Consider the following 24,758-nt stretch of genomic DNA (forward strand, 5'->3'; position numbering starts at 1 on the left):
CTGAGGTGGGAGGTGCTGCGCAAGCGCGAGGCGGGAGCGGCGCGCGGAGGGGGCGGGGCCGGCCGGGGTCTCGGGGCGCGGGGCGGGGAGCGGGCCCAGCCCGGAGGCGGGAGGGCCGGCGGGCGGAGGGGGCTGAGGGGACCAGTGGCCTGGGGGGGTCAGGGGGCTGAGGGGACCGGTGGCCTGGGGGGGTCAGGGGGCTGAAGGGACCGGCCTGAGGGAGTCAGGGGGCTGAGGGGACCGGTGGCCTGGGGGGGTCAGGGGGCTGAGGGGACCGGTGGCCTGGGGGGGTCAGGGGGCTGAGGGGACCGGTGGCCTGGGGGGGTCAGGGGGCTGAGGGGACCAGTGGCCTGGGGGGGTCAGGGGGCTGAAGGGACCGGCCTGGGGGGGTCAGGGGGCTGAGGGGACCGGCCTGGGGGGGTCAGGGGGCTGAGGGGACCGGTGGCCTGGGGGGGTCAGGGGGCTGAGGGGACCGGTGGCCTGGGGGGGTCAGGGGGCTGAAGGGACCGGCCTGAGGGAGTCAGTGGGCTGAGGGGACCGGCCTGGGGGGGTCAGGGGGCTGAAGGGATCGGTGGCCTGGGGGGGGGTCAGAGGGCTGAGGGGACCGGTGGCCTGGGGGGGTCAGGGGGCTGAGGGGACCGGCCTGGGGGGGTCAGGGGGCTGAAGGGATCGGTGGCCTGGGGGGGGGTCAGGGGGCTGAGGGGACCAGTGGCCTGTGGGGGCTGGTGGCCCGAGAGGACCGCTGGCCTGAGGGCACCCGTGGCCTGAGGGGGCCCATAGTCTGAGGGGATCAGCCTGTGGGGGCTGGTGGCCTGAGGGGACTTGTCTGAGGGGACCGGCCTGAAGGAGCTGATGGCCTGTGGGGGTCAGGGGTCTGAGGGGACCAGCCTGAGGGGACCCATGGCCTGAGGGCACCAGTGGTCTGAGGGGACCAGCCTGAAGGGACTGGGCTGAGGGGACCAGTGGCCTGTGGGGGCTGGTGGCCTGAGGGGACCTGTCTGAGGGGACCGGCCTGAAGGGGCTGATGGCCTGTGGCGGTCAGGGGTCTGAGGGGACCAGTGCCCTGTGGGGGTCAGGGGATTGAGGGGACCGGCGGCCTGTGGAGGTCAGGGGTATAAGGGGACTGGTGGCCTGAGGGGGTCAAGGATCTGAGGGGGCTGATGCCCTGTGGGGTTCAGGGATCTGAGGGGACCAGCGGCCTGTGGGGGCTGGTGGCCTGAGGGGACCAGCCTGAGGGGGCTGATGCCCTATGGGGGTCAGGGGTCTGAGGCGACCGGTGGCCTGTGGGGGTCAGGGGTCTGAGGGGACCAACCTGAAGGGACTGGGCTGAGGGGACCAGTGGCCTGTGGGGGCTGGTGACCCGAGAGGACCGCTAGCTTGAGGGGACCCATGGTCTGAGGGGACCAGCCTGAGGGGGCTGATGCCCTATGGGGGTCAGGGGTCTGAGGGGACCGGCCTGAGGGGGTCAGGGATCTGAGGGGACCAGCGGCCTGTGGGGGTCAGGGGTATGAGGGGACCGGGCTGAAGGGACCAGTGGCGGTCAGGGATCTGAGGCAACTGGTGGCCTCTGGGCATCAGGGATCTGAGGGGACTGGCCTGAGGCGTTCAGGGATCTGAGGGGGCCGGCAGCCTGTGGGGGTCTGGGATCTGAGGGGACAGGGAAGGGCTGCCGCCCTGGTCTGTGCCCCCGGAGAAGGGTCCACCGGCATCCCGTCCCCGGGGGCCTGAAGCCTGGAGCAGCCAAGAGCCGGGTTTGGCCAAGAGACCGCTGTCCCACACGCAAAGACACGAGTCACTGCGATATAGGGTTGATCTATAGCGGTGCAAGTCCTATAGGCCCCTGGCGCAGGGGACACCGATGGGTGTCTGTCACCTTCCATGGAGCTGCTGCCTGTGATGTGCTGAGGTGGCGGCAGAGGGTGCCACGCGGCCGCATCTCGTTAGAGCGCTAATGGTCTTGGCAGCCGGAGGGACTGGGAAGAGCTGAACAACCTCGCCACGTACTAATTAACCTGGCATCAAGCTCCCGAGAGTTTCGGGGTGCAGGATGAGCCCGTGGTCTCGTCGGCAGGTTCCTTCACCTGCTGTAACGTAGAAAGGGAACGATCTCAAAGATGTCTTTTGCTTTTGTTGAACTCAAGTATGAACGTAAATGATTGTAAGTGTCCAAATGAACGCTTGCTTCTTAAAAAAAAGTCTATTAAACCTCTGCTGGAGATCGCCATCTTCTGTGGGTCAAGGATTGCTTGACAATACCTTGTACTTAGTCAAAAAACCCAAGTCAGCAAAGCCCCAAACTCCGAAAATAGGAAGCGGAGCGTTAAGGTGTGCGTTGAAGCAAGCCTTAACGGCCCTTTTTTGGGGCGAAAGCCAGCTGTATCCGTCACGCGTGCCGTCACGCTCTGCTCTTTCTCCAGCTGTTCTGCGCCGCCGGGCAGAAAAACGCCGCGGAGATGTGGAGAAGCCACAACGAAGAGGAACTAACGAGCGCGGTTGGACCAGCGGCTCCCCAGAGGTCCCCTCTACCCCCAACCCCTCTCCAAAGGGCTGCAGAGAATTTGATAAAGGCTTTGCCGTGACGTCGGAGCCCTGTGAGGTCAGAAGGAAGCGCGCGGCGGAAGCGAGGTCCAAACAGGCACTTTTATTTGTGGTTGCAACGCTGACATCGATGGAACCGTCACACACGACATCGGGAACGCGCGCGGACGCTCCTGCCGGAGGTACGTACTTGCATAGGAGCCCCGGTGCACAGTAGGAGTAGTTAATGCCTCAGAAATACATTTAAAAAGAAGGATTTTTTTTGTAGAATATCAGCCCTGCAGTTTTTAGCATTTTTTTTAGGGTTTTCTTTTTTTTTTTACTTGCCCTGGCCTGATTCAGGGAACGATTCGGAGCATGCGCAGTTTATAGGGACCAGAAGGTGCATCTCAATAGAGAAAAGAGCGTGATTATTCCTAAAGACAGACAAATTAATGCCTTTAAATACACAGCTTTACACAGGACATGTGCTCCAAGTGCACGGATCAGTCCACACTTGCAGAAAGAAATACCCCAAATCACGGAGTGAAGCCTTTCCGGACACTAAAATCCCGCCGGACCACTGCCCTCACCTGAGTGGCTCTGATTTTTTCCAAAACCCCCTCATTTACTGGAAGATCTGCCTCTCTGCTTTCCAAAGCTCTCGACAAGCGCAGCGCATCTGGTTTTCAGCTTTGAAAACCCGGCTGCCGCTTCGGCTTAGTGGAAATAGGAATCCCTAATTCTGCTCCTCAACCACTGAGTTTACAGAAGGCAGCAGAGGGCCAAAGAACATATTTTGCTAAATTTATTCTCTATTTCAACATTTGTATTTCCAGACCTAAAAATCTCTACTGTGTATTGGCTGTTTATGCAAATAAATCGAGTTACTGATGGTCCTCTGCTATTTCGGACAGTGTTTCCACAACCAAAGTGTCTTGATATAAAACGAGAATAGCTAAAGTCGAGGAGCGAGAGTAAACTTACCCTCTAGACAAAAATTTCAAACAGGAAATTAAAAAAAAAAACCTCAAAACCTACACATGGGAGAGGAAAAAATTAAAATAATTCAGGACCAGCATCAGGCTGCAGAAAATACTGTCTCGTAGGCGCTAGTATGGCTGTAAACTGAATATATTCCTTTAATTATTCCCTTAATTATTCCCACTTACCCCCTATCCCAAACCGAGAGGATTCTCCTCTTTTTAGCTTTACCTTTTCCTTTTCTTTTCAGCGTTACCTTTGCCTTTTTAGCTTTGCCTTCGCCTTTTGTTTTTAGCTTTACCTCGCCTTTTGTTTTTAGCTTTACTTCGCCTTTTCTTTTTAGCTTTACCTTCACCTTTTCTTTTTAGCTTTACCTTCACCTTTTCTTTTTAGCTTTACCTTCACCTTTTCTTTTTAGCTTTACCTTCACCTTTTCTTTTTAGCTTTACCTTCACCTTTTCTTTTTAGCTTTACCTCGCCTTTTGTTTTTAGCTTTACCTTCACCTTTTCTTTTTAGCTTTACCTTCACCTTTTCTTTTTAGCTCTCCCCCCCGAGCATTGGATCGGCTACATCGAGATGTGAGGAAAAAGGTGCTTTTAGAGAAACGATGGCGTTGGATTCCAGCAAGCGTGGATCTACGCCTGCGATCGGCTTAGGGGGACGTCAGCGGTGCTGCGCCGCCCTGGGCCAGAGCAGTTACGTCTCAGCGTGCTGCCAGGTAGATATTTCAAAATCTGTCACAAAAATAGTGCTGGAAGAGATCGAAGTAACGGCTACACAACTGAAACAACTAGAAAAAGCAAAATATACAAAACCCCCAAACCATTTAATAATTCAGATAGAAAACATTCCTTGTATCTTACAAAAATACTACAGGGATCTAAAGATTACTAAGAAATCCGTATAAAAGAAGCAAAATATATCCTTCAGCACAAATTAAACGTGGCTAAACAAACATTTGCGATAAAGAGGGTTTTTGCGTTTTTTAAGGCAGGGAGGTGCGTGTGACCCCACAAGCCTCCTGCTGCCGCCGGCCCCCCCGTGCTTTGGGAGCTGTTTAAATTGTCCACCAAAGCCTCAGCGCATTTATTTTCAAACAAATTAAAACCACAAAAAAGTACAATTTGTGGTGGTGACTATACCCGGGCGAGCCTCCTGTTGCTCAAAGGACGCTTCAGCAGCTGCGTGTATCAGAGGAGGTGTTTTAATTTTTAAGTTTAATATTTGTGTTTTAGTGATATTTAACCCCCCTGTAACGTATTTCTCAAAAACCTCCCCTTTTTCTCCTGACAGGAGCTGCCAAACGTCTGGACTTTCCCATTAGAAACAGCAGTCAGCTACAAGTCCAGGCGATGCCATGGCATCTAAGGACGTAAGGCAACCTGTTTGTCATTTGGTTTGCTTAAAATTACCTAATGTTAACCTAAAAAAAAAAAAAATATATATATATACACATGACTCCTTTCCCATGCCCGCAGGTGGGGTCTTCCTAAGTTTGTCACACAGGCAAAGCATTTTGTTCGACAGTTAGGAAAGGCTTTGCTGTAAACTATTTTTTTTTAAATATATAATGCAGGATTTTGGGGGGAGGAATCAGTAGAAGCTGTCAGTCCTAGAAAGATGCAATAACTGTACAGAGCGTCCGTCCGTCCGTCCCGGGTTGTATCCAAACACCCCCTGGTTCAGCGGGATACGTGGCACAGCGCTCTACCGCCCAAGTCCTGCTCGTTAACCCCTCATCTCCCTCCACCTTCACCCTTCACACGTGGCTATAAGAACACTAATTGGCATTTTCCTAAATGAATTAGTTGTCTAAATATGCTCAGCACAACCCCAAAGCCGGGCCCTGAGGCGTCTCCAAAAGGTGACAAGAGAAGCGAGGCGATTTCAGCATGTTTCGGCTCTCTGGGTAGGAATCAACAACTGCAATAAAATATTTTGGGGGGTCTGGAAATAAAAACGAAGTCGAGGAGCTGCTTAAACCCATCAGCTTGTTCTGGAATCCCACAGCGCCTGGATTTACCCGAGCGCTAAGGGACGGCCGAACACAGCTGACCTGGAAGTAACATCATCTTTTTTTAGCGGTATAAAATAAAATCACTAAACCCAATTAAACTTGTTTTGGTGTCCGTCAACTCCCCGGAAGACAAAACTTCGCCCTGTGTCAGAGACATTTCCCCGCTGCTTTTATCAGCACCTGCGCTGACAGGACTCAGCTGGGAACTCCCCAGCTCAGTATTTGAGCTGGTGGGGGACCAACGGGACGTTAGCTGTGACGAGTTCTGCGGAAGCAGACACGCTAGAGCGGTCTTCGTTTAGCAACCCCGACGATTTAAGGTTGAATCATTAATAGTAACCCGTTCCTCTCTTCAGCGAAACCCCGCTTTGCTGCTTGCCTGCTGCAGGGGTAAAGGAGTCGGCGGTTCAGGTTCATTAACGAGATTTCCACGTGGGACAAACGATGCCGAGCACCAGGCATTCTGCAGCTTCTGCTCCCGAAGCGGGAACGGGGAAAGGAAGCGCGGAAAGGACGAGGGCAGGCTCTAGGCGTCCGGCTGACCTTTGTTCGTCTTCTTCAGGAGCTTTTTCAGGTTGGGCGACATAAAGTAAGGCTTTTCGGCCGAACCGTCGTTACGCTCCAGGTCTTCCACTGTAAAGAGAACCCCCGCCCCGCGCAGCAGTGGGGGGGGCAGACACAGAGGTTGGCGTGGCGGGAGGCACAGCAGATGCAGCAAGGAGCCTAAAGGCAGGGAGATGCTAGAGGAGCAGTCGGCCTGCTCGTCTAATCGTTATCTCTGACAGAAATAAAAGTCTTTCGGCTCATCGCGGGCAGGGGGTATTTTCTCCCTGTGTCCCAGCTAAATGCCCGCAGCTGTACAAACCACCACGGTCGCACCTCTCTCATTTTACGGGGAGCACTGCGCTCCGGAAACAGGCTGCTATTATTTAGAAGAAACCAGAGGTTTGGGTGTTGTTTTTTTTTTAAAGGGGAGTGGTGGGAAAGTTTAACAGTGCCATAGGAAAAGAGGTCTCCTGCGTGACCTCGAGCTCTGCCGGTTGGGAGCTCCTCTAAGGAGCCGGGCAGCGCGGCTCTCCCTGCTCTTTGTGCAGCCGAAATGGCTCATGACGCGAGCGCAAAGCAATTTCGCTCGGTATTCGCTTGGCGCTGCTCGCCGGGTGCGCGACGCCCTTGTCAACACGCCATGCATACATAATCGTTAGGTGTATTCCCAGCACCGAACACGCTGCTCGGCCTCTCGCCGTTCAAAGCAAAGCAGCTGCGCCAACAAGAAGTGGTAGGAAAATCACAGCCATCAAAAAAAAAAAAAAAAAACAAAAACCCAAACCAAAATCAAACAAAACCACAAAGCACCAGCTTCAGAGTCGAGTGAAAGCGCCCTGGGATATTTTGAGAGGGATTTCAATATTTCTCTGTGATGAAAATACGAGCGTTAACACTACGGCTTTGTCCTAAGAGGGCACGACTCAAAAGACAGGGCTCTCTGTCTGCGTGAGGATTTGTAATAGGAGAGCTGGCCACGACTACCCGGGCTGCGTGCAGCCAGAATGGCATTTTTTTTAAATCTTGATCATTTCTGGACTATCAAGAGGAGAAAACAAGGCGAGGATCCAGCCTGCGTTTGGCTGCCATTTCTTTAGGGGCCGTAACCCTCACCAGCTGCCTCCCAGTCAAACTTAACGATTTTTTGGTCTGATTTTTCTAGCCGTAGAGATGCCGCAACACGTCCCCGGCGTAACGCCTGCCAGTGCAACGCGCTATTTCCCCGTAGCCTTCCAGCCCATCAGGAATGCTCACACCGCTCCTCCAGACATCCCCTTCCCTTTACGGACCCTCGGCAATTCAGAGTTGCCGGAACCGGCTTGGGGACTCGCCTTCCGCGCAGATTCCGTCTTCCTTCCCACAACCACCCCAGCCTGCAGGTCTGTACGCCCTTGGCAAGCATTTGCATTAGCGTTGAAAGTCGTTACAGCTCCAGCTTCTCCGCCCCGTAGGAGCCCGGACCAGGCAGAAGCCGAACCATCAACTCAACCACCTCAGGGGGAAAAAGCAGAGCCCATCAGGCAGCTCCCAGGATGAGCCACCACCTCCCTGCAGCGACTAAACCTCTGTGCAACCAGCAGGAGAAACCATTTCAAACACGGCATGCTGCGAGTAAAAGCCCTCTGAGTTTTAACGGCTTGCAACCGGCGACGGCTCTTTTCGGCTTCCCTAACCGACGGCGCGAGGAAACGGATTTTTCGGCTGCGCAAAGGGCGAGCTCTGTTTTGTGACAAAGGCGCTGCTGATGCAACAGACTTAAAAGCAAAAGATCTGCAATCTCACAAAGAAATCTTTTTAAGTGCGCCAACCCGGTTTTGCATAGAAAGAGTGGGCGAGGAAAGAGGCTTGTTCCTCTTCGCTGGGGGCAGAACAAAGAGGAAAGCGCGCAGAGACCAGTTTTCAGGCTGTGAAACCCTCTCAGCCCATCCCGCAAACCACCGTCCTGCAACACGAGGTACCTCCTTGCGAGCAGAGCCGCTCTCCCGTCCTTTTCACAGCTGGCGGTTAGGAACAAAGATCTCCGTTTCAACGCGAAACACAACTAGATATCGGCACCCGTGCGCGTCCAGCTGGTTGCCAGCCGCTCGCCGGAGCGGAACGCTCCTCGCCGGGTGCTACCGGACACGTGGGACCCCAGATTAATTCTAGGTGACACTCTAGGTTCGTTCTCTCGATACAAGAATATTCGTTATTGGGCAGGAAGGTAGATTTGATACAGCATCGGGCGCTGAGGAATCTGCACTCCCTCTACCCTCAAGGCTTTGAAGGACATCCAGGGGAAAGATTTGCACCGTGGCTGCCACATGCGGGCTTAGGAGAACGCTGCTTGGGTTGGGGGGCCGAGAGCGTCCTGCGGCCCCCCCGGGCACGCAGCCTTCCTCCCGGGGCCAGCCCCTAGCCTTGGCTATCGGCGCTTTTGGAAGGCTCTAGGTTCCCCTTCAGCAGGATCTCACTCAGCTCGGGGGACATGTAGTAAGGCCTCTCGGGAGATCCATCGTTCCTCTCCAGATCTTCACCTTTTCGCAACCCCAGGAAGAAGCGGCCGTGATGGGGAAGAGTGAAAAATAGCAGAAGAGCCGGGGAGAGGCAGGGCAGAGATGAAGGACGGAGAACATGTGAAGAGAGACACGAGGGGGGAAAAAAGAAGAAAAAAGGAAAAAAAAAAAAAGGAAAATTGAAGTTAGTTGCAGTTAGGTTCCACCAAGACCAAAGCACCAAAACAGAAAGACCAAAAGAGACCGCAGGAGACCCAAGGACAGGCCGTGGGTTTCCGTTGCTAGCAGGCAGGGGGAAAGCAGATGCTGGTAAGAAGGCAGGTAGGAGTTGGTAGAGGAAAAAGTGGGAGAAAACCACACAGAGAGGCCTCGGGAATTTCAAGCAAACCCCAAATCTGGACAACTCTGGGGTTCAGCCCCAAAGGGAGGGAGGTTTTGCTACCACAAACTCCTGCCCAGCGGGAGACGGACCCTCCAAGGCAGACACTTACAGAAGCAGAGGAAGAGGGTGTCCACGCACATGCCGTACACGCTGAAGAACCCGTGGGCGATGAGGTAGGAGCCCACGATCACTGTCTGAAAGAGAAATTGCGCGGTCACGCCGCGACCTGACATCTGCAAAGAGCGCAAAGCCCCCGTCCCTCAGGCGGGAGGAGGAAACCTGCTGAATCCCAAATTCCCCGGGGGAAGGAGGAGAAGCAAACAGGGCAGGACTGTTCAGACCAGCCCAATTCAGGACAAAAGGCCTCAGCGACGACGGTGGACGGAGGCCAATCTGGGCAGCACGGGAAGGGCGAGACGCCTCTTTGCGGCTGGCCGAAACAAAGGGCTTATTTCGACAGCGATGGAGCAAACACCTTCAACAAAGAAGGTCCTTCAGAAGCAGCGAGCAGAGGGGTGTTTTTAAGGCATTTGTGTTAAGGATCTCCTTCCATCACTTCTAAATCCACCAAAACACGAGAAAGCGGCTCACCAGAATAGGGACCCAGTAGTAATTCAGGGGTGGCGCCGTGTCTTGGACCAGCTTTATCCGCTGGGTGAAGAAAAAGAAGGCAAGGATTCCTGGAAAAGCAAACGATGGACGTTGCTGTGGGATGCCGGCCAGAAGAAAGGCAGCAAATGGATGCAGGGAAGGTGTAAAACAGGAAAGGAACGGTTTCATGGGAGGAGTGAAGAGCGTGGAGGTTTTGGGAAGGCGTAATCAGCTACGGGCAAAAGCCTACAGCAGCCGTATGCCCCCAGGAGAAACTTCCAGTCCCCGGCACTTACCGACACTTCCCACGATGAGGAGTTTACCGAGGAAGAAGAGGAAATCCGTGACTTTATCTAGAACGGCCACCCTGCAAACAAGAGAGAGATGAGCATCCGCATCCGCTGCCCACCCCGAATTCAGAAGGAAGTGTGGGAGGAGGCGGCCAACGTGCACACGCGTTGCAAACGTGGCATAAAACGCCGTGAAAGCCTGAAAACAAGGCAGGCAGATCAGGGTTGATCTTTGGCGGCGAGAAGAACTGGGAAATAACCAAGGGGGCCCTCGCACCCACCAGGATCTCACCTAATGATGTTCCTCATCAGCAGGAAGAACGCGTTCCTGGCGGAGGTGCAGAAGTTGGTGCCGTAGACGGCAATCTAGAGAGGGTCGCGGAAAAAAGGGGCAGAGAAGAGAGAAACGGAGCGACACTGAATTCACCACTAAGAAGAGGGTGCAATTAATCCCATCTTTGAATAAAACTCGGATAAATCCCACCCTGGAAGTGCTTCTTCATCCACTGACAGGTCAGGCATCGCGGACACCGAGAGCTGAATCCCCCCCACCCCGGTGTCTCCGAGAAGGTCCCTCCCAAAGCCAAAGCGACACAGCTGAGGTCGAGGCTTTCCAGCAAAAAGGCTGGGAAACGCTGAAAAGCTTCATTTTCCCATGACATTGGGAGACACGGTTCTCAACAGCCACCCAAAGAAATCTCCAAGCGTGCCGAGACCCCCCCCACCGTCGTCACGACGCTTTGGGCGTTAACGCTGGGAGACTCTTACCATGATGTACGCGTTTCTGTTGAGGAATTTGATGAATTTTTCCAGGCACCAGAAGCAGCACTTCAGGCAGCTCAGGAGGAACTTGGCAAACTTATTATCTGCAGCTGGAGGAACGCCACGGGAGAGGGTGAGCGGCCAAACCGAGAGACGCTTTCTCTTACAGAAGCAACTTCAAGGTCCCTAACGAGACGTCCCGCTGCCCCGTCACAGCCTCCCCCGACGGCCTGTTTTCAGCCTCCCTGGGAGGCCGATACTGCTGCAGACAGCGGGATGAGCCTCGTGTGCTCTTCCCACACTTCTGCTCGCTGTTTACGTTTCACGATCAATAGAATCGTACGGCCAGACACAGACTTCCCTGACACCAGAGACCCAGCACCGGTTGACTTAGCCCGGCAGCCGCGGCGCATCCCTCAGCTCCCGCCCCGTGAAACGTCTCTTGGAGGAAGAGACAGCTACGGGATCCTAAAAGGAAAGTCGCGATTCTCTGCCAAAATACTGAAATTATTCCCCTGGACGTTAGCCACAAGCTCTGGCATCAAGGAACACAGAAGAAGCCAACCTCGTTTGTCTACTCATTTGCCCTTCCAGCTTCGATACCTTTTAACCTGTGGTCCAGATACTCCAGAGTGACCCTGATGACTTGGACGATGGCGAGGATCAGAGAGCCGAAGGCGAGCGAGCCGGTGTGGTACCTTGGAAAGATCGCTCCGGTTAGAAGGGGACAAGCTCAAGAAGCTCGCAAGCCCTCCTCGAGAGGGACGTACCGGAGCGCGCGGCCGAAGGCGGAGAAGAGGGGGAAGGCGGGCATGTCGTCGGGTTTCTTGAAGGCCCAGTAGTATGACGCAAAGGCCCCCGCCAGCGTCACCTGGCCCAGCGCGATCACGAAGTTGGCGAGCCAGAAGAACATGAAGACGTTGAAGAACTGGAGGATGATGAGATACTTGTGGTACGCCGTCTCGCCCCCGTAGAACGCGAAGAGGCACTGGGCGTCGGGGCACAGCTTGGTGACGTTGCTTGTGTTGAAGGTCTAGAGAGGACAGCAGATGCTCACGCACTGCGGCGGCCAGAGATGCGCCGCGAGGCGGACCGACAGCATCTTTCGCTCAACCCAAAGCAATCTCGACTTTCAGAAGACATTATCCTGCTTAATTTTTTGCCTGGTAGCGTTTGCTCAGACCGAAAAGTCAGCTTTGCGCACACAACAGCTTGAAGAAAAATAAACGAGTTCAGAAAGGCGGAATTTCACTTAGAAGAGCTTGCAGGCTCAAAATAGCCACCAGGATATTTTTCGTGTAATAAACAATCTTATCTCTGACAGATTACGCATAGCATTCGTATGAGTTTCCCGATGTCCTCACCTCGGGTTTGCAGGTCTGCCCGGAAAACTGGCACGCAGTCTCGTTAAACACTTTATAGACCGCCTCGTTGGAGGTGGAGAGGAAACTGCAGAGCGGCGGTTAAGGAGACGTGATTTTGCAAACCCCAAACCCGAATCCTAACTCAGTTTTGCTCTCACCTGCCTCCTGCAATCGCTTCGCTACGTTGAATTTTATTTTAAGTTAAACTTAGAGACTTCAGCTGGCAGTTTTGCAAACGGATGTGTCACTAATCCTGTAAGATGTTCAGCGCCCTGGAAGACCTTTGATTTCTGAGCAGCTTCCTTCCCCGGGAGCAGAGGCACAGGGAGGAGGAAGAGGAAAGGATACACGGCGGTGCTGGCCCAGTAGGCGATGCAGAGACACAGCAGGAAGAAGGTGCACAACGGGAAGAGCAGCGACATCATGATGTGACCGATAGCCCTGCCGAGAAGATGGTTAAAACCCGGTTAAAATCCTCGCGGTGATGGGAGGACCTCGGCGGCTGGAACCTGGCCATCCCCGAGTCCTCCCGCTGTGAAGGGGGACAGCGGCCACCTCTGCCTGGGGACAGGGGACACCCGGACCTGCTGGCCTCCCTGATGAGCGCGATGGCAATGAGGATCCTCTTGCGGAGGAAGATGAGGAGCAGTATGATCACCACCTCCACGATGCACAGGATGATCACTGGGGAGGAGAAGGGGAACCCCGGGTAGTGTGAGGGCACAGATAGCGCCCGATGGCCACCATCCACCTTTGCCTTCCCAAGCAGATCCGTCACGGCACCGAACGCTCCTCAGGGGACCGCAGTTCACGTGGAAAAGCAGCCCCATCCGTAAGCTCAGTCCCACGGCAGAGGTGGCATCAAGCAAAGCCTCCTTCCTTAGCTCAACCCTTTGCAAAGGCCACAAAGAGACCGAGAAGATCCCAAACCTCCATGCTCTGCCCTTCCCAAGCCCTGTCCCTCAAAGGGTGCATCCACTATGTCCCATCCCGCATCCAGAGGAGGACGGAGACTTACTGAACGCCAGCCACGTCTGCCGCAGGTGGAGGTAGACGCGTAGGTCTGTCTGAAATCCCAGGTCCTTCAGGGAGACGTCAGAACCCGCTTCCCCTTTTAGTTTTGCATATTCCATGTAACAGTGGAAGATTCCTGCAGTGAAAAGCAGAAAATTGTCGTATTTGCACTGAAAAGCAGAGACCGAGATGCCGGCAGCCTCTGCTCAACCCCACTGATGCCGATGTTCAGGTAGAAGACACCTGGAAGGACACCGTGTATGAACTTTCTTTGTGCAAAGCCCACGTAAAATAGGGAAAGGAAAACAGGAAAAGCAGGGAGAAGCTCCCGACCACTCGCTCACCGTAGCCCAGCACCAGGATCACCATCACGATCATCACCCAGACCATGATCCCGGCCAGGAAGCGGAGCAGGACGATGAAGATCAAGCTAGCCACCATGGCGATCACCAGGCCTCTGCGGGAGGAAGGCAGCGACGTGTCAAAAACCGGGTGATGGCACCCCCTCCCCACCGCTTTCCTCCATCGGTCAGCTTGTCCTCTCTCCTTTCTCAGGAGCCTTAAAAATGGGAATCATTGATGGAGGAGGGGACGGAGTGTGAGCAGGGTCCGAGTAAAGTTGCCCCAAACACCCTCTACCATCTCTCGTTTCGTTTGAATAGAAATTATGCAAAGGCCAGAGCGAAAGAAAAATAAAATGTCGGTAATTCGTGAGTTTTGTCCCGTGTTTGAGCGTGGCGCCAAGCCCGTGGCCGGCACGGCAGAGAGCATCGGCTCTCGCGGGCGCCGGTCCAGCTGCCCGCGGGAAGGGACGGCCGTAACGCGTAGCTCGGCCCCTGCTCACATTATTATCCAGTACCAGGAAACCGTGTAATCTTCAAAGATCTTCATGGCCAGTTGTCTGGTTTCCAGGACCACGTTTGCTTTTCTGGAATACAAAAATAAAACACAAATGAAACGGAAACCGGGGGGAAAGAAGCGGAGGAACATCAGCCTGGGCTCAGCCCCAGCGAGGCTCTGCCCGCCCCTGCTGCCTGGACTCGCGCTGCCTCAATGGCCCCTTGTCCTCCCCCGCCAAACGGCCCTCTGCCAGACTCCCTGAAAACAAGAAAATTCAACAAGACCGAGGCTGATTTCCTGGCACTGTTTTCCTTCAAGCTGACCCCGCTGCTTCCCCTTCGTCCCCCCTTCCAGCTCCCGTTTAAAACACAGAATATGGGTTTTGGTGCAGGATTTCTTGCAAACGCAGGAGCAGGGCTCCGTGCCGGGGCTTTCAAGGCTCTTCCGCAATATAAATCAGTAAATGAACACGGCGCAGAAGTGCTGGCAGATAAAACCAAACGTTTTTCTTCGGGTGAAGCAGCAATAACGAAGAAGCTCATTAAGAGGCTCCCCCGGGTACGGTCGCGTACCCGCCATGTTGCTGTTATCACCGCAAGCGCTCGCTTTCCGGATCGCCCCGGCAAAGACGAAGCGACCGGCGAACCGCGGCGCCTGCCCGGCACGAAGGCTGTGGGGACTCACTTGGCCCCTTCCAGCAGCTCGGTGACGTTCCTCCGGCGCCCGTGGCCATCGTCGTAGGTGGTCTCGTTGCCAACCATGATGACGCCCTTCTTGGCCCGGATGGCCGGGAAGCATCGCCGCGCCACTGGGCAAGAGGAGGGGGAAACTCAGCGTCGCAAACCTCAGCCGCTCTTGTCCAACCCCCCCGGGGGAAACGAGCCCAAACCCCCCTCCCCGTGGTCACAAACCTACACTGGATCCCCAGAAACCCCAAAGAGGAGCCTCCGACCCCCCCTCCAAAAAATCCCAACAGCCAGCCTGCAAGGCGGCCGCTTCCCCTGACCACGACGGAAGCGAGCGGGCTCGTTAATCAGCTCATCGCAGCTCGTTAGCCCTCCGGACGTACATGGGGTGCTGGGGATAATCATGGCCGGGCACTCCTTGTCCTTCAGCACCTTGATGGGAGCCTGGATGGAGACAGGTGCGCCAGACGTTAACGCTTCGGGCAGGAATTACCGCGCCGGAGAACGCCGGCGGTGCCGGGGCTGGTGGACGAACACCGACACCGCGCTCCCTGCAACCCACCTTCTGCAGGTTTTTGAACTCGGGGACGCAGAAGTGCCGGTAGTACTCCAGCTCGCTGGGCGTGCGGGAGTTGTAGGCGCTCAGGTACGTCAGGTACCGGTCCGGGCATTTGCTGACGCAGATCTGGTTGGGAGAAGAGGACACGTGAAGGCGTGAGCCTCTTCCACGGGGATGCCGCAAACTGGAGCTTTCCCGAGGAGAAGCAAAGCGTCGGGGAGCCCTGCCCGGCGCAGCACCCCGGGACCGGGAGCGGTACCTGCGTGGTCGGGCACTGAAATTCCAGCAGCACCAGCGGGCTGGCGCACTTCACGATGTCGAAGTAAAAGAGGAAAGGTTTCTTCCTGCAAAGCAAACAAGGCAACAAAAAAAAAAAAAAGTCCAGTTCGGGGAACCGCCTGCCCTGGGAGAGGCGATGGGAAGCACCCACAACTCTGTGCCCAGGGGAAGGGGGACCACGCGGCGTGGAGAATCCCAAAAAACCCCCAAACCCCCCCAAAATCCAGGAGCTGCAAGCTGCTGCGATGCTTTTCTGCACCTCCTGGGAGCAGGCAGGGCCTCTGCCGCTCCCCGCAGCCAGAGGAAGCAGGCAGCACGGGCAGGGCGAGCCGCGGGGTGCGACACCCCAAGGTTACGGTCTCTCCGGCGATGCCGGGGCGCCGGTGAGCGATGGCCGCGAGCCGGGACACGTACTCGTTGGGGGTTCCCTGCTGCCCGCAGAACTGCCCGCGACTGTCGGTCGGGTAGATCACCTTCCGGGGGTCCCCGTGGGTCCAGGCTGAGGGGGGGCGAAGGCAGAACAACACGGTTGTTACCCCCACAGCCTTATTTCCCCCCACCCGCCGCTCACGAGACCCCCGCGGGGACCCTCCCGTCCCCATCCGGGCGAGCACGAGGACGCAACACCCCTCGGCACCGGGATTTTGCCGGCGCGGTCGAGCCGGCCACAAGCCAAGCTTTCCCTTTTGCCGCAAACTTGCCGACGCAGCGAAAACCGGTGCAGAGACCCCCCCCACCCAGATACGTACCCACGACGCCCACCACCACGTAGCCCACGATGGCGATGACCAGCAGGACGCAGCAGATAACGTCCGTGCAGCCCCTGCCAGCGGGAAGAGGAGCGTTGGGGACGCGAGACGGGCCACGGCACCGCCGAAACCGGCGCCTCCCGAGAAGTTTCTCTTACCTGTCGTAGATGGGACCTTTGAAAGTCGGGTCGTATTTCTGCGGCGTCCCTGCGGAGACGAAGAAGGAAAAGAAAAAACGATTTGGGGGATGGCTGGGATGGGAGGAAGGGGCTCCTCATCCTCCTCTCGCCACCGCACGCAAAAAGAGAAGCAGAGGGAGCTTTAACCAAAAGGCTCGGGATAAGCAGAATCAGGAGGAAAATAATCTCCAGATGCCATTTCCCTCCGTCCGTGCCTCTGCTTTCCAGGCGTGGAAACAATTATTCCCTTGGAAAACCCATTTCCACGTGGTTTTCTCCAAAAGTGCTTCCTGGGATTCTGCCCAAGATACCCGAAATCCCTCGGAAGCACCGAAAAGCCGCGGAGGCAGAGTGGGGCTGGGAGCAGCGATGCCGGGGGGATCCCAGGGGGTTTCGGGTCCTGCAGAGCCTCGGCGCGGCCGGAGCAGCGCAGGCAGCGTCGGTCCCACGGCGGCGCTGGGCTCCTGCCCGGCGGATACGGCACGATCCTTTTTCCCCCTCTTTATTTTTAGGGTGGGAATTCAGCCAGGAAAGGCAGCGCGGCCGTGGGAGCAGCCCGGTGCCGGGGACACGGCTGCTTTGGGGTGCTTTTGGGGGGCTCAGAGCAGCCCCACGCTGGGGACATGTCTGTTTTGGGGTGCTTTTGGGGGTGTTCGGAGCAGCCCCATGGCAGGGACAAATCTGCTTTGGGGTGCTTTTGGGGGTGCTCGGAGCAACACATCTGCTTTGGGGTGCTTTTGGGGGTGCTCAGAGCAGCCCCATGGCAGGGACACATCTGTTTTGGGGTGCCTTTTGGGGGTGCTCAGAGCAGCCCCATGGCAGGAACACGTCTGCTTCAAGACATTTTTGGGGGTGCAACCTCCAGAGCAACCCCCATGCCGGGGACATGGTTGCTTCGAGGCATTTTTGGGGGTGCTCAGAGCAGCCCCATGGCAGGGACCCATCTGTTTTGGGGGTGCCTTTTGGGGGTGCTCAGAGCAGCCCCATGGCAGGGACACATCTGCTTTGAGGCATTTTTGGGGGTGCTTGGAGCAGCCCCATGGCAGGGACACATCTGTTTTGGGGGTGCCTTTTGGGGGTGCTCAGAGCAGCCCCATGGCAGGGACACATCTGCTTTGAGGTGCTTTCGGGGGTGCTCGGAGCAGCCCCATGGCAGGGACCCATCTGTTTTGGGGGTGCCTTTTGGGCGTGCTCAGAGCAGCCCCATGCTGGGCCCACATTTGCTTCAGGGTATTTTTGGGGGGGCTCCAGGAGCTTGCTCCCCGCAGGGCACCCTGCTCCCAGCTGATCCCTAATCTCCACGGAGCAGCCGAGCCTCCGCCCCGAGCCCACCCCCAGCACCCACCCAGCCCTTTCCAAGAACCTGCACCCCAAAACGCCGGCACGGTGGGGTCACTGCTGCAGGGTGGGGGTCCAGCAAGGAATGATTCAACCTCAGGGACCCCCCTAAAAAAAACCAGGACAGCCGGCTCCGGCAGTGACCTCGGTGCCGGCCGCGGTGCCGAACCGCCACGGCGGGAACCTGTTTGTCCCAGTCGTTAAGCATTAACCGCCGGCGCCAGTGACGCCGTCATGCTGGTTATGCTGGTGCGCGGCGAGGGCGGCCCCCGGCACCGCAGCCCCCTGACACCGCGGCCCCCCGGCACCACGGCCCCCCACGTCTCAGGGAAAAACGCTGCGGTGAAAACGCAGCTGCTTTTGGTTTTGCTTTGTTTTGCCTTTTTTTTTTTCCCCCCCTTCCCCTCCTATTTTGGGTTTGTTTTTTCCTCCTCTATCGCTCGAGTTTAACTTCCTCCACCCCGAGTCGCGGCGAGCGGCTGCCGACGGTGCCCCTGAGTCGCGGCGAGCGGCTGCCGACGGTGCCCCTGACCCGCTGCCGGGCTGCCAACCCCTACGGAGCATCACATTCCGGCAGCACCGCGCCCCGGCAGCCCCCAAGGGACCCCCTCCGGCCGCGGAGAGCGGGTGCCAAAGCCTTACCGTGCTTGCCGTAGTAGTTCTCCCCCTGGCCCCCCATGCCGGCAAGCGCTCGCGCCTCAGCCCCCGGCTCGCAACAGACGCGCGGTGGCCCCCGCGCCGTGGCCCTCGCCGTATGCGCCGCCCTGGGTGTGCCGTCGCCCGCCTCCAGTTAAACACACCAAAAAACCACCCTCCGGTGCGCAAACATGGCTTTAAAGGCGCAGCCGCTTCGCCGTGACGCTCCGCGCCCGGCTGCTTTTCCGGCTTTGCAAAACACCGGCCGTGGTACCGGCTTCCCACAAACCGCGGGGTCCGGTAGCCACCAACGTGGCACGGTGGTCACCGGCACCGGGGGGGTGCTCTGGGCCTGGCAAAGCCGGCACGGCGCGAGCGTGGGAGCAGGCGTGCGCCGGTGGCAAGAGTCGCCAGTTTCAACCGGCAAAGGGGCACGAGGTGCCTGTTGCCACTGGCCGGCGACGCCGGTCCCAATGTCCCCATTCCCGGCAACGCCGAGCTTCCCATCCCCACCCTGGGGTTATATTTAGGTGATAAATAAATAACCGGCCAGACGCGCCGGCTCACGGTCAGGAATAGCACACTGCCGCCCGGCACGGCCGCGGCTCGGAGGGTCGCGGCCGGGCGGCACCGCGGCATCGCTGCCGGCGCTCATAGGCTGCCGGTGATGTCAGGGCAGCCGGGATTTACACCCGCCGAAGCGGCTCGGGAACAAAAGCCGAGGCCGGGGAGGACTGGGCGGACCCCCGGCCCGGGAAAACCGGCGGGCACGCGGCGTCCCCCCCTGTCCTCACCTATCGGGGGGATCTGGTGGCCGGCTGGGCCGCGGGTCGCACCGGGAAGGGGACACGGCGCCGGCTCCAGCGTCCCCCTACTCTGCAACCCCCTCGCCGGGGCCGGAGCAGCCCCCCGGGCTCGGGGGCCACCAGAAGCCCCCCCCGGGACCTCCCGTACCCCACGGCAGGGACCGTCCCCTTGCCGGCTGCCCCGGCACGGAGCCGGGAAGGGTCCGGCACCGGCACCTGCCAACGCGAGCCGAAGCCGAGGGATGCTCCCAGCACCCCCGGCACAGCCCGGAGCCATGCGGCCTCCCCAGCCCCCCCATGCACAAGCGAACCCCCCCACCCTGCCTGCGCTGCGGGGAGGGGGGTGCTGGGACCCCCCAGGCAGGGCACGGCGTCTGCTTAGGGTGGGGGGTCCCAGGGGCTGGGACAGGGGGTCCCCAAACATGGGGGTCCCTAAACATGGGGGTCCCCAATACCTGGAGGTCCTCAAGCCCGGTGGTGGCAAAACTGGGGGGGTTCCCAAGCCTGGGGGAGTCTCAAAACCCTGAGGGTCCCCAAAGCTGGTGGTTCCCAAGTCCAGGGGTCCTCAAAACTGAGGGTCCACAAGCCCGGGGGTCCCCAAAACCCTGGGGGTACCCAAAATCTGGGAGACCCCAAACCCTGGGGTCGCAAACCCTGGGGGTTTCCAAACCCCGGGGGTCCCCAAGCCTAGCAGTCCCTAAACCCTGGGGGTCCCCAAACCCGGGGGTCCCCAAGCCCTGGGGGTCCCCAAGCCCAGGGGTCCCCAAGCCCCCGGGGTCCCCCAGCACCGCAGCCCGGGGACCCCCAAGCCCCCGGGGGACCCCGGCCAGGCTGGGGGCGTGCGGAGACCCCCAGAGGGCCCGGCCCCGGGGCCGAGGAGCCGGGGGGAGCCCCGGGAGGGTGGGGGTGCCCGGCCCCGGTACCGTAAGCGCCGTCCGGGTCCTTCCTGCCCGCGGCTTGGTCCTCCATGGCGGGGCGGAGGCTCCGGGATGCTCCGGGCCGCTCCGGGCGGCTCCTCCCGCCGGCGCCGCCGGTTCCCCCCGGGCGCTGCGCCTGCGGCTGCGGGCGGGGCGGCGCCGGGGCCCGGTCACCGGCCCACCCCCGGGGCCGAGCCTCGCCGCTCCGCCCCGCCCCGCTGCACCGGGCTGGGCCGGCGGCTCCGGGGGTCTGGGGGGTGCAGGGACCCCCGGAAGGGGGGGATCCGGGGGTCTGGGGGTTCTGGGACCCCGGGGGGGGGGGATCGGGGGTCGGGGGCTGCAGGGACCCCCCAGGGTGGGGGATCGGGGGTCTGGGGGTGCAGGGACCCCCCGGGAGGGGGATTCGGGGGTCTGGGGGTTCTGGGACCCCGGAGGGGGGGGGGATCCGGGGGTCGGGGGCTGCAGGGACCCCCCAGGGTGGGGGATACTGAGGTCGGGGGTGCAGGGACCCCCCGGAGGGGGATCCGAGAGTCTGGGGGTGCAGGGACCCCCGGAAGGGGATCCGGGGGTCTGGGTAGTGCAGGGACCCCCCAGGGTGGAGGATCCGGGGGTCTGGGGGTGCAGGGACCCCCAAGATAGGGGATCCGGGGGTCTGGGGGTGCAGGGACCCCCCCGGATGGGATGAGGGGTCTGGGGTGCTGCAGGGACAGCCCCCCCAGGGTGGGGTGGAGGGTCTGGGTGCTTCAGGGACGCCCCCCATGGTGGGGAATCCGGGGGTCTGGGGGCTGCAGGGACCTCACCCCAGGGTGGGGAATCTGGGGAACCAGGGGTCTGCAGGGAGCTCCCCGGGATGGGATGAGAGACCCAAGGGTGCACAGACCCCCCCCCAGGGTGGGGTGGGGGACCCAGGGAGCTGCCCACCCCCCCGAGCCAGTCTGGGGGTCCCCTGGTTGGGGGGGGTCCCCTGGGTCGGGAGGTCCCAACCCACATCCACCTACAAGACCACCTGGCTGGGCTGGAGGTGGCCATGCCCCCCGTGGGGTGGCCAAGCCTGGCCCCCCCCCCCAGGCCCACGGGTGGGATCCGTCCCCCCGTGGGTGGCTGTGGGGTTGGGCCGTCCCCTTTAAGGCCCCACGCGCCCGTGGGCGCAGCCGCTCACCTGGCGCAGGTGACGGTGACGGTGACGGTGACGCGGTGGCTGCCGGGGCCCCGCCATGGCCACCTCCGCCCTCTTCATCCTGGACCTCAAGGGGAAGGTGAGACCCCCCCCCCACCCCACCATAGCCACCCCAGGGGGGTCCCCGCTGCATCCCCCCCCCACCCCGGGTCTTGAAGGTCAGCCAAGGTCAACCGCGGAGCCTGGCGGTGACCCCCATGACCCCGGGGATGGGGTGAGCGGTTTGGGGGGGGGTCCCCCCCCTCTGACACCCCCCCCCCACGCAGCCACTGATCAGCCGCAACTACAAGGGGGACGTGGGGCTGGGGGAGATCGAGCACTTCATGGGGCTGCTGCTGCAGCGGGAGGAGGAGGGGGCCCTCGCCCCCCTCCTGACCCACGGCAAGGTCCACTTCCTCTGGATCAAACACGCCAACCTCTACCGTATCCTTCTGGGACCCCCCCAGACCCCCAGGGTTGGGGGGACCCCCCCCCAGTGCTCCCCCTTTTCCTTAACCCCCCCCCCAGTGGTGGCCACCACCAAGAAGAACGGTAACGCTTCCTTGGTCTACTCTTTCCTCTACAAGGTGGTGGAGGTGAGGTTGGGGGGTCTTGAGGGGGTTTGGGGGGAGAGGGTTCCCCCATTTGGGGGAGCTCCTCTCCCGGGGGGGGGTGACGGAGGCGCTCGGTGTCCCCCCCACCCCCCCAGGTCTTCTGCGAGTACTTCAAGGAGCTGGAGGAGGAGAGCATCCGCGACAACTTCGTCATCGTCTACGAGCTCCTGGACGAGCTGATGGACTTCGGCTTCCCGCAGACCACGGACAGCAAGATCCTGCAGGAGTGAGAGGGGCCGGGGGGGCCGGGGAGGGGCGTCGGGACCCCCCCACACCCCCCTCACCCCCCTCTGCACCCCCCCACCGCAGGTACATCACGCAGGAGGGCAACAAGCTGGAGACGGGCAAGTCCCGCGTCCCCACCACCGTCACCAACGCCGTGTCCTGGCGCTCCGAGGGCATCAAGTACAAGAAGAACGAGGTCTTCATCGACGTCATCAAGTCGGTGAACCTGCTGGTGAGACAGGGACGGGGGGACCTGCAAACTGGGGGGGGGAGCTGCGGCAGGGGCTGCTGCTGGGTCCCCGGTGGGGTGAGGGAGCGGTGGTGGTGATGGGAATGGTGATGGTGGTGGGACTGGTGATGGGACTGGTGATGGGGCCGGTGATGGGGATGAGGATGGGGATGGTGATGGGGATGGGGCTGGTGATGGTGGTGAGGATGAGGATGGTGATGTTGATGGGCTGGTGATGACGATGAGGATGAGAATGGTGACGTTGATGGGGCTGATGATGGTGATAGGGACGATGATGATGGTGATGGGGACAGTGATGACGCTGATGGTGATGGGGCTGGTGATGGTGATGGGGCTGATGATGGTGCTGGTGATGAGGATGGTGATGGTGATGAAGCCGGTGCCGGTGCCCGCAGGTGAGCGCCAACGGCAGCGTGCTGCTGAGCGAGGTGGTGGGCACCATCAAGCTGAAGGTCTTCCTCTCGGGGATGCCCGAGCTGCGCCTGGGCTTGAATGACCGCGTCCTCTTCGAGCTGACGGGACGTGAGTGCTGCCGGGTGGGCTCGGGGACAGTCCCAGGGCGGGGGGGTGATGCGTCCCCGTCCCCTCGCCCCCCCCGACGCCGACCCTCCCTCCCCAGGGGGCACGAACAAGTCGGTGGAGCTGGAGGACGTGAAGTTCCACCAGTGCGTCCGGCTCTCCCGCTTCGACAACGACCGCACCATCTCCTTCATCCCCCCCGACGGAGACTTCGAGCTCATGTCCTACCGCCTCAACACCCAGGTGGGGGCCGGGCCCACCCGGGGGGGGACACAGGGGACACGGGGGACATGGGGTGACCCCTTCCCCCCCCTCCCAGGTGAAGCCGCTCATCTGGATCGAGTCGGTCATCGAGAAGTTCTCCCACAGCCGTGTGGAGATCATGGTCAAGGTGAGAGGTCACCGCCGCCACAGGGGACCCCCAGCTGCCCCTGATCCCCCCACCCCACTTGTGTGTGTCCCCCCGTGAAGGCCAAGGGCCAGTTCAAGAAGCAGTCGGTGGCCAACGGGGTGGAGATCGCGGTGCCGGTGCCCAGCGACGCCGACTCGCCCAAGTTCAAGACCAGCGTGGGCTCCGCCAGGTACCTCCCGGAGAGGAACCTCGTCATCTGGACCATCAAGTCCTTCCCGGTGAGGTTGCCCACCCCGCATCTCCGATGCCGGGGTCCTTCCCCCTGCCCCGGGTCCCCTCCGGTGCTGCCGGTGCCGTCCCCAGCCGTCCGGGTGCCGCGCAGGGCGGGAAGGAGCACCTGATGCGCGCCCACTTCGGGCTGCCCAGCGTGGAGAAGGAGGAGGAGGAGGGACGGCCGCCCATCTCCGTCCGCTTCGAGATCCCCTACTTCACCGTCTCGGGCATCCAGGTGCCACCCGGGGAGGGGGACGTGGTCCGTGGGGTCCCCAGGGAGGGGGTCCCATGTATTTCAGGGATGGGGTGGTGGGGACGTGGTCCGTGGGGTCCCCAGGGAGGGGGTCCCATGTGGGGACAGGGTGGAGGGGATGGGGTGGTGGGGACACATCAGGGACGTGGCCCATGGGGTCCTTGGGGAGGGGCTCCCTTGTGTTTTGGGGACAGGATGGAGGGGACACGCCGGGGACAAGGCCCATGGGGTCCTTGGGGAGGGGGTCCCTTGTGTTTTGGGGACAGGGTGGCAGGGACGTGCCAGGGATGTGGCCCATAGGGTCCCCAGGGAGGTGACCCCATCCTTTTTGGGGATGGGGTGGAGGGGACATCCCAGGGACAAGGCCAGTGGGGTCCCCGGGGAGGGGGTCCCTTGTGTTTTGGGGACAGGATGGAGGGGACATTCGGGGGGGGGGGGGGGGGCAGTCAGGATGCCCAAGGGGTGTCAGGGTGCCCGAGGGGGGGTGTCAGGGTGCCCGGGGGGTGTCAGGGTGCCCGAGGGGGGGTGTCAGGGTGCCCGGGGGGTGTCAGGGTGCCTGGGGGGTGTCAGGGTGCCCAGGGTGGGGTGTCAGGGTGCCCGAGGGGGGGTCGAGGTGCCCCCGGGGGGGTGTCAGGGTGCCTGGGGGTCCATCCCCGCCTGCCCCCCCCAGGTGCGGTACATGAAGATCATCGAGAAGAGCGGGTACCAGGCGCTGCCCTGGGTGCGCTACATCACCCAGAGCGGGGGTGAGTCCGGGACCCCCCGGGACCCCCCCGGGACCCCCTGGGACCCCCCAGCCCAGGGACACCGCCCCCCCTCACCCCTTGCTCTCCTTCTTGCAGACTACCAGCTCCGCACCAGCTAGGGGGGGCTCCCCGCACCCCCCCGGATCACCATGGACCCCCCCGGGCCCCCCCCAGCCCCGGGGTCCCCCCCCCCGCGCCCACCCTCCTCCTCTGTCCCTATAAAGATGGAGCTGAGACCACCGGTCCTGTGGATCTGTTGGGGGGCTGGGGGGGGCAGGGGGACAGCGTGGGGGGATTCCGGGGGGGGGAGGAGATGGGGAGGGGGGGCGCTCCAGGACCCCCGGGGAGCCTTGTGCCCTGGGACCCCCCAATATTGGGGCACCCGGGAGCCTCATGTCCCAGGACCCCCCAGTACCAG

At 60.2% G+C, this 24,758-nt stretch overlaps 2 protein-coding genes across 6 annotated transcripts; one reads left to right on the forward strand and one right to left on the reverse strand.

The window, feature by feature from the left end:
* Positions 1-2,626: 2,626 nt before the first annotated feature.
* On the reverse strand, positions 2,627-20,071 carry SLC44A2 (solute carrier family 44 member 2 (CTL2 blood group)). 5 transcript variants are annotated; one of them, XR_012670500.1, is made up of 23 exons: positions 19,959-20,071; positions 16,235-16,283; positions 16,077-16,150; positions 15,742-15,826; positions 15,308-15,392; positions 15,052-15,174; positions 14,873-14,933; positions 14,488-14,611; positions 13,808-13,891; positions 13,308-13,420; positions 12,968-13,099; positions 12,534-12,633; positions 12,298-12,390; positions 11,950-12,034; positions 11,356-11,618; positions 11,189-11,283; positions 10,592-10,695; positions 10,116-10,189; positions 9,830-9,900; positions 9,534-9,622; positions 9,052-9,136; positions 8,024-8,581; positions 6,063-6,152 (listed from the first exon to the last, which is right to left on the reverse strand). XR_012670500.1 is itself a non-coding variant. In XM_075134280.1 (22 exons), the coding sequence occupies exons 1-22, from the start codon at positions 20,002-20,004 to the stop codon at positions 6,046-6,048; spliced, it is 2,142 nt and encodes a 713-aa protein (XP_074990381.1). In that variant the 5' UTR covers positions 20,005-20,071; the 3' UTR covers positions 2,627-6,045. The 5 variants fall into 5 exon arrangements, 4 of the variants coding, with proteins under 4 accessions (XP_074990381.1, XP_074990379.1, XP_074990380.1 ...); XM_075134280.1 differs by lacking the exon at positions 8,024-8,581 and having other exon boundaries at positions 2,627-6,152; XM_075134278.1 differs by having other exon boundaries at positions 2,627-8,581.
* A 650-nt stretch (positions 20,072-20,721) lies between these two features.
* On the forward strand, positions 20,722-24,579 carry AP1M2 (adaptor related protein complex 1 subunit mu 2). Its single transcript, XM_075134295.1, has 12 exons — positions 20,722-21,208; positions 21,396-21,552; positions 21,637-21,704; positions 21,818-21,948; positions 22,032-22,179; positions 22,593-22,719; positions 22,817-22,959; positions 23,036-23,107; positions 23,188-23,346; positions 23,451-23,576; positions 24,265-24,340; positions 24,437-24,579. Exons 1-12 carry the CDS (start codon positions 21,167-21,169, stop codon positions 24,457-24,459), a joined length of 1,272 nt encoding a protein of 423 aa, XP_074990396.1. The 5' UTR covers positions 20,722-21,166; the 3' UTR covers positions 24,460-24,579.
* Positions 24,580-24,758: the final 179 nt, after the last annotated feature.

Source organism: Calonectris borealis, chromosome 31 (assembly GCF_964195595.1).
Source record: "Calonectris borealis chromosome 31, bCalBor7.hap1.2, whole genome shotgun sequence".
NCBI classification, from domain to species: Eukaryota; Metazoa; Chordata; class Aves; order Procellariiformes; family Procellariidae; genus Calonectris; species Calonectris borealis.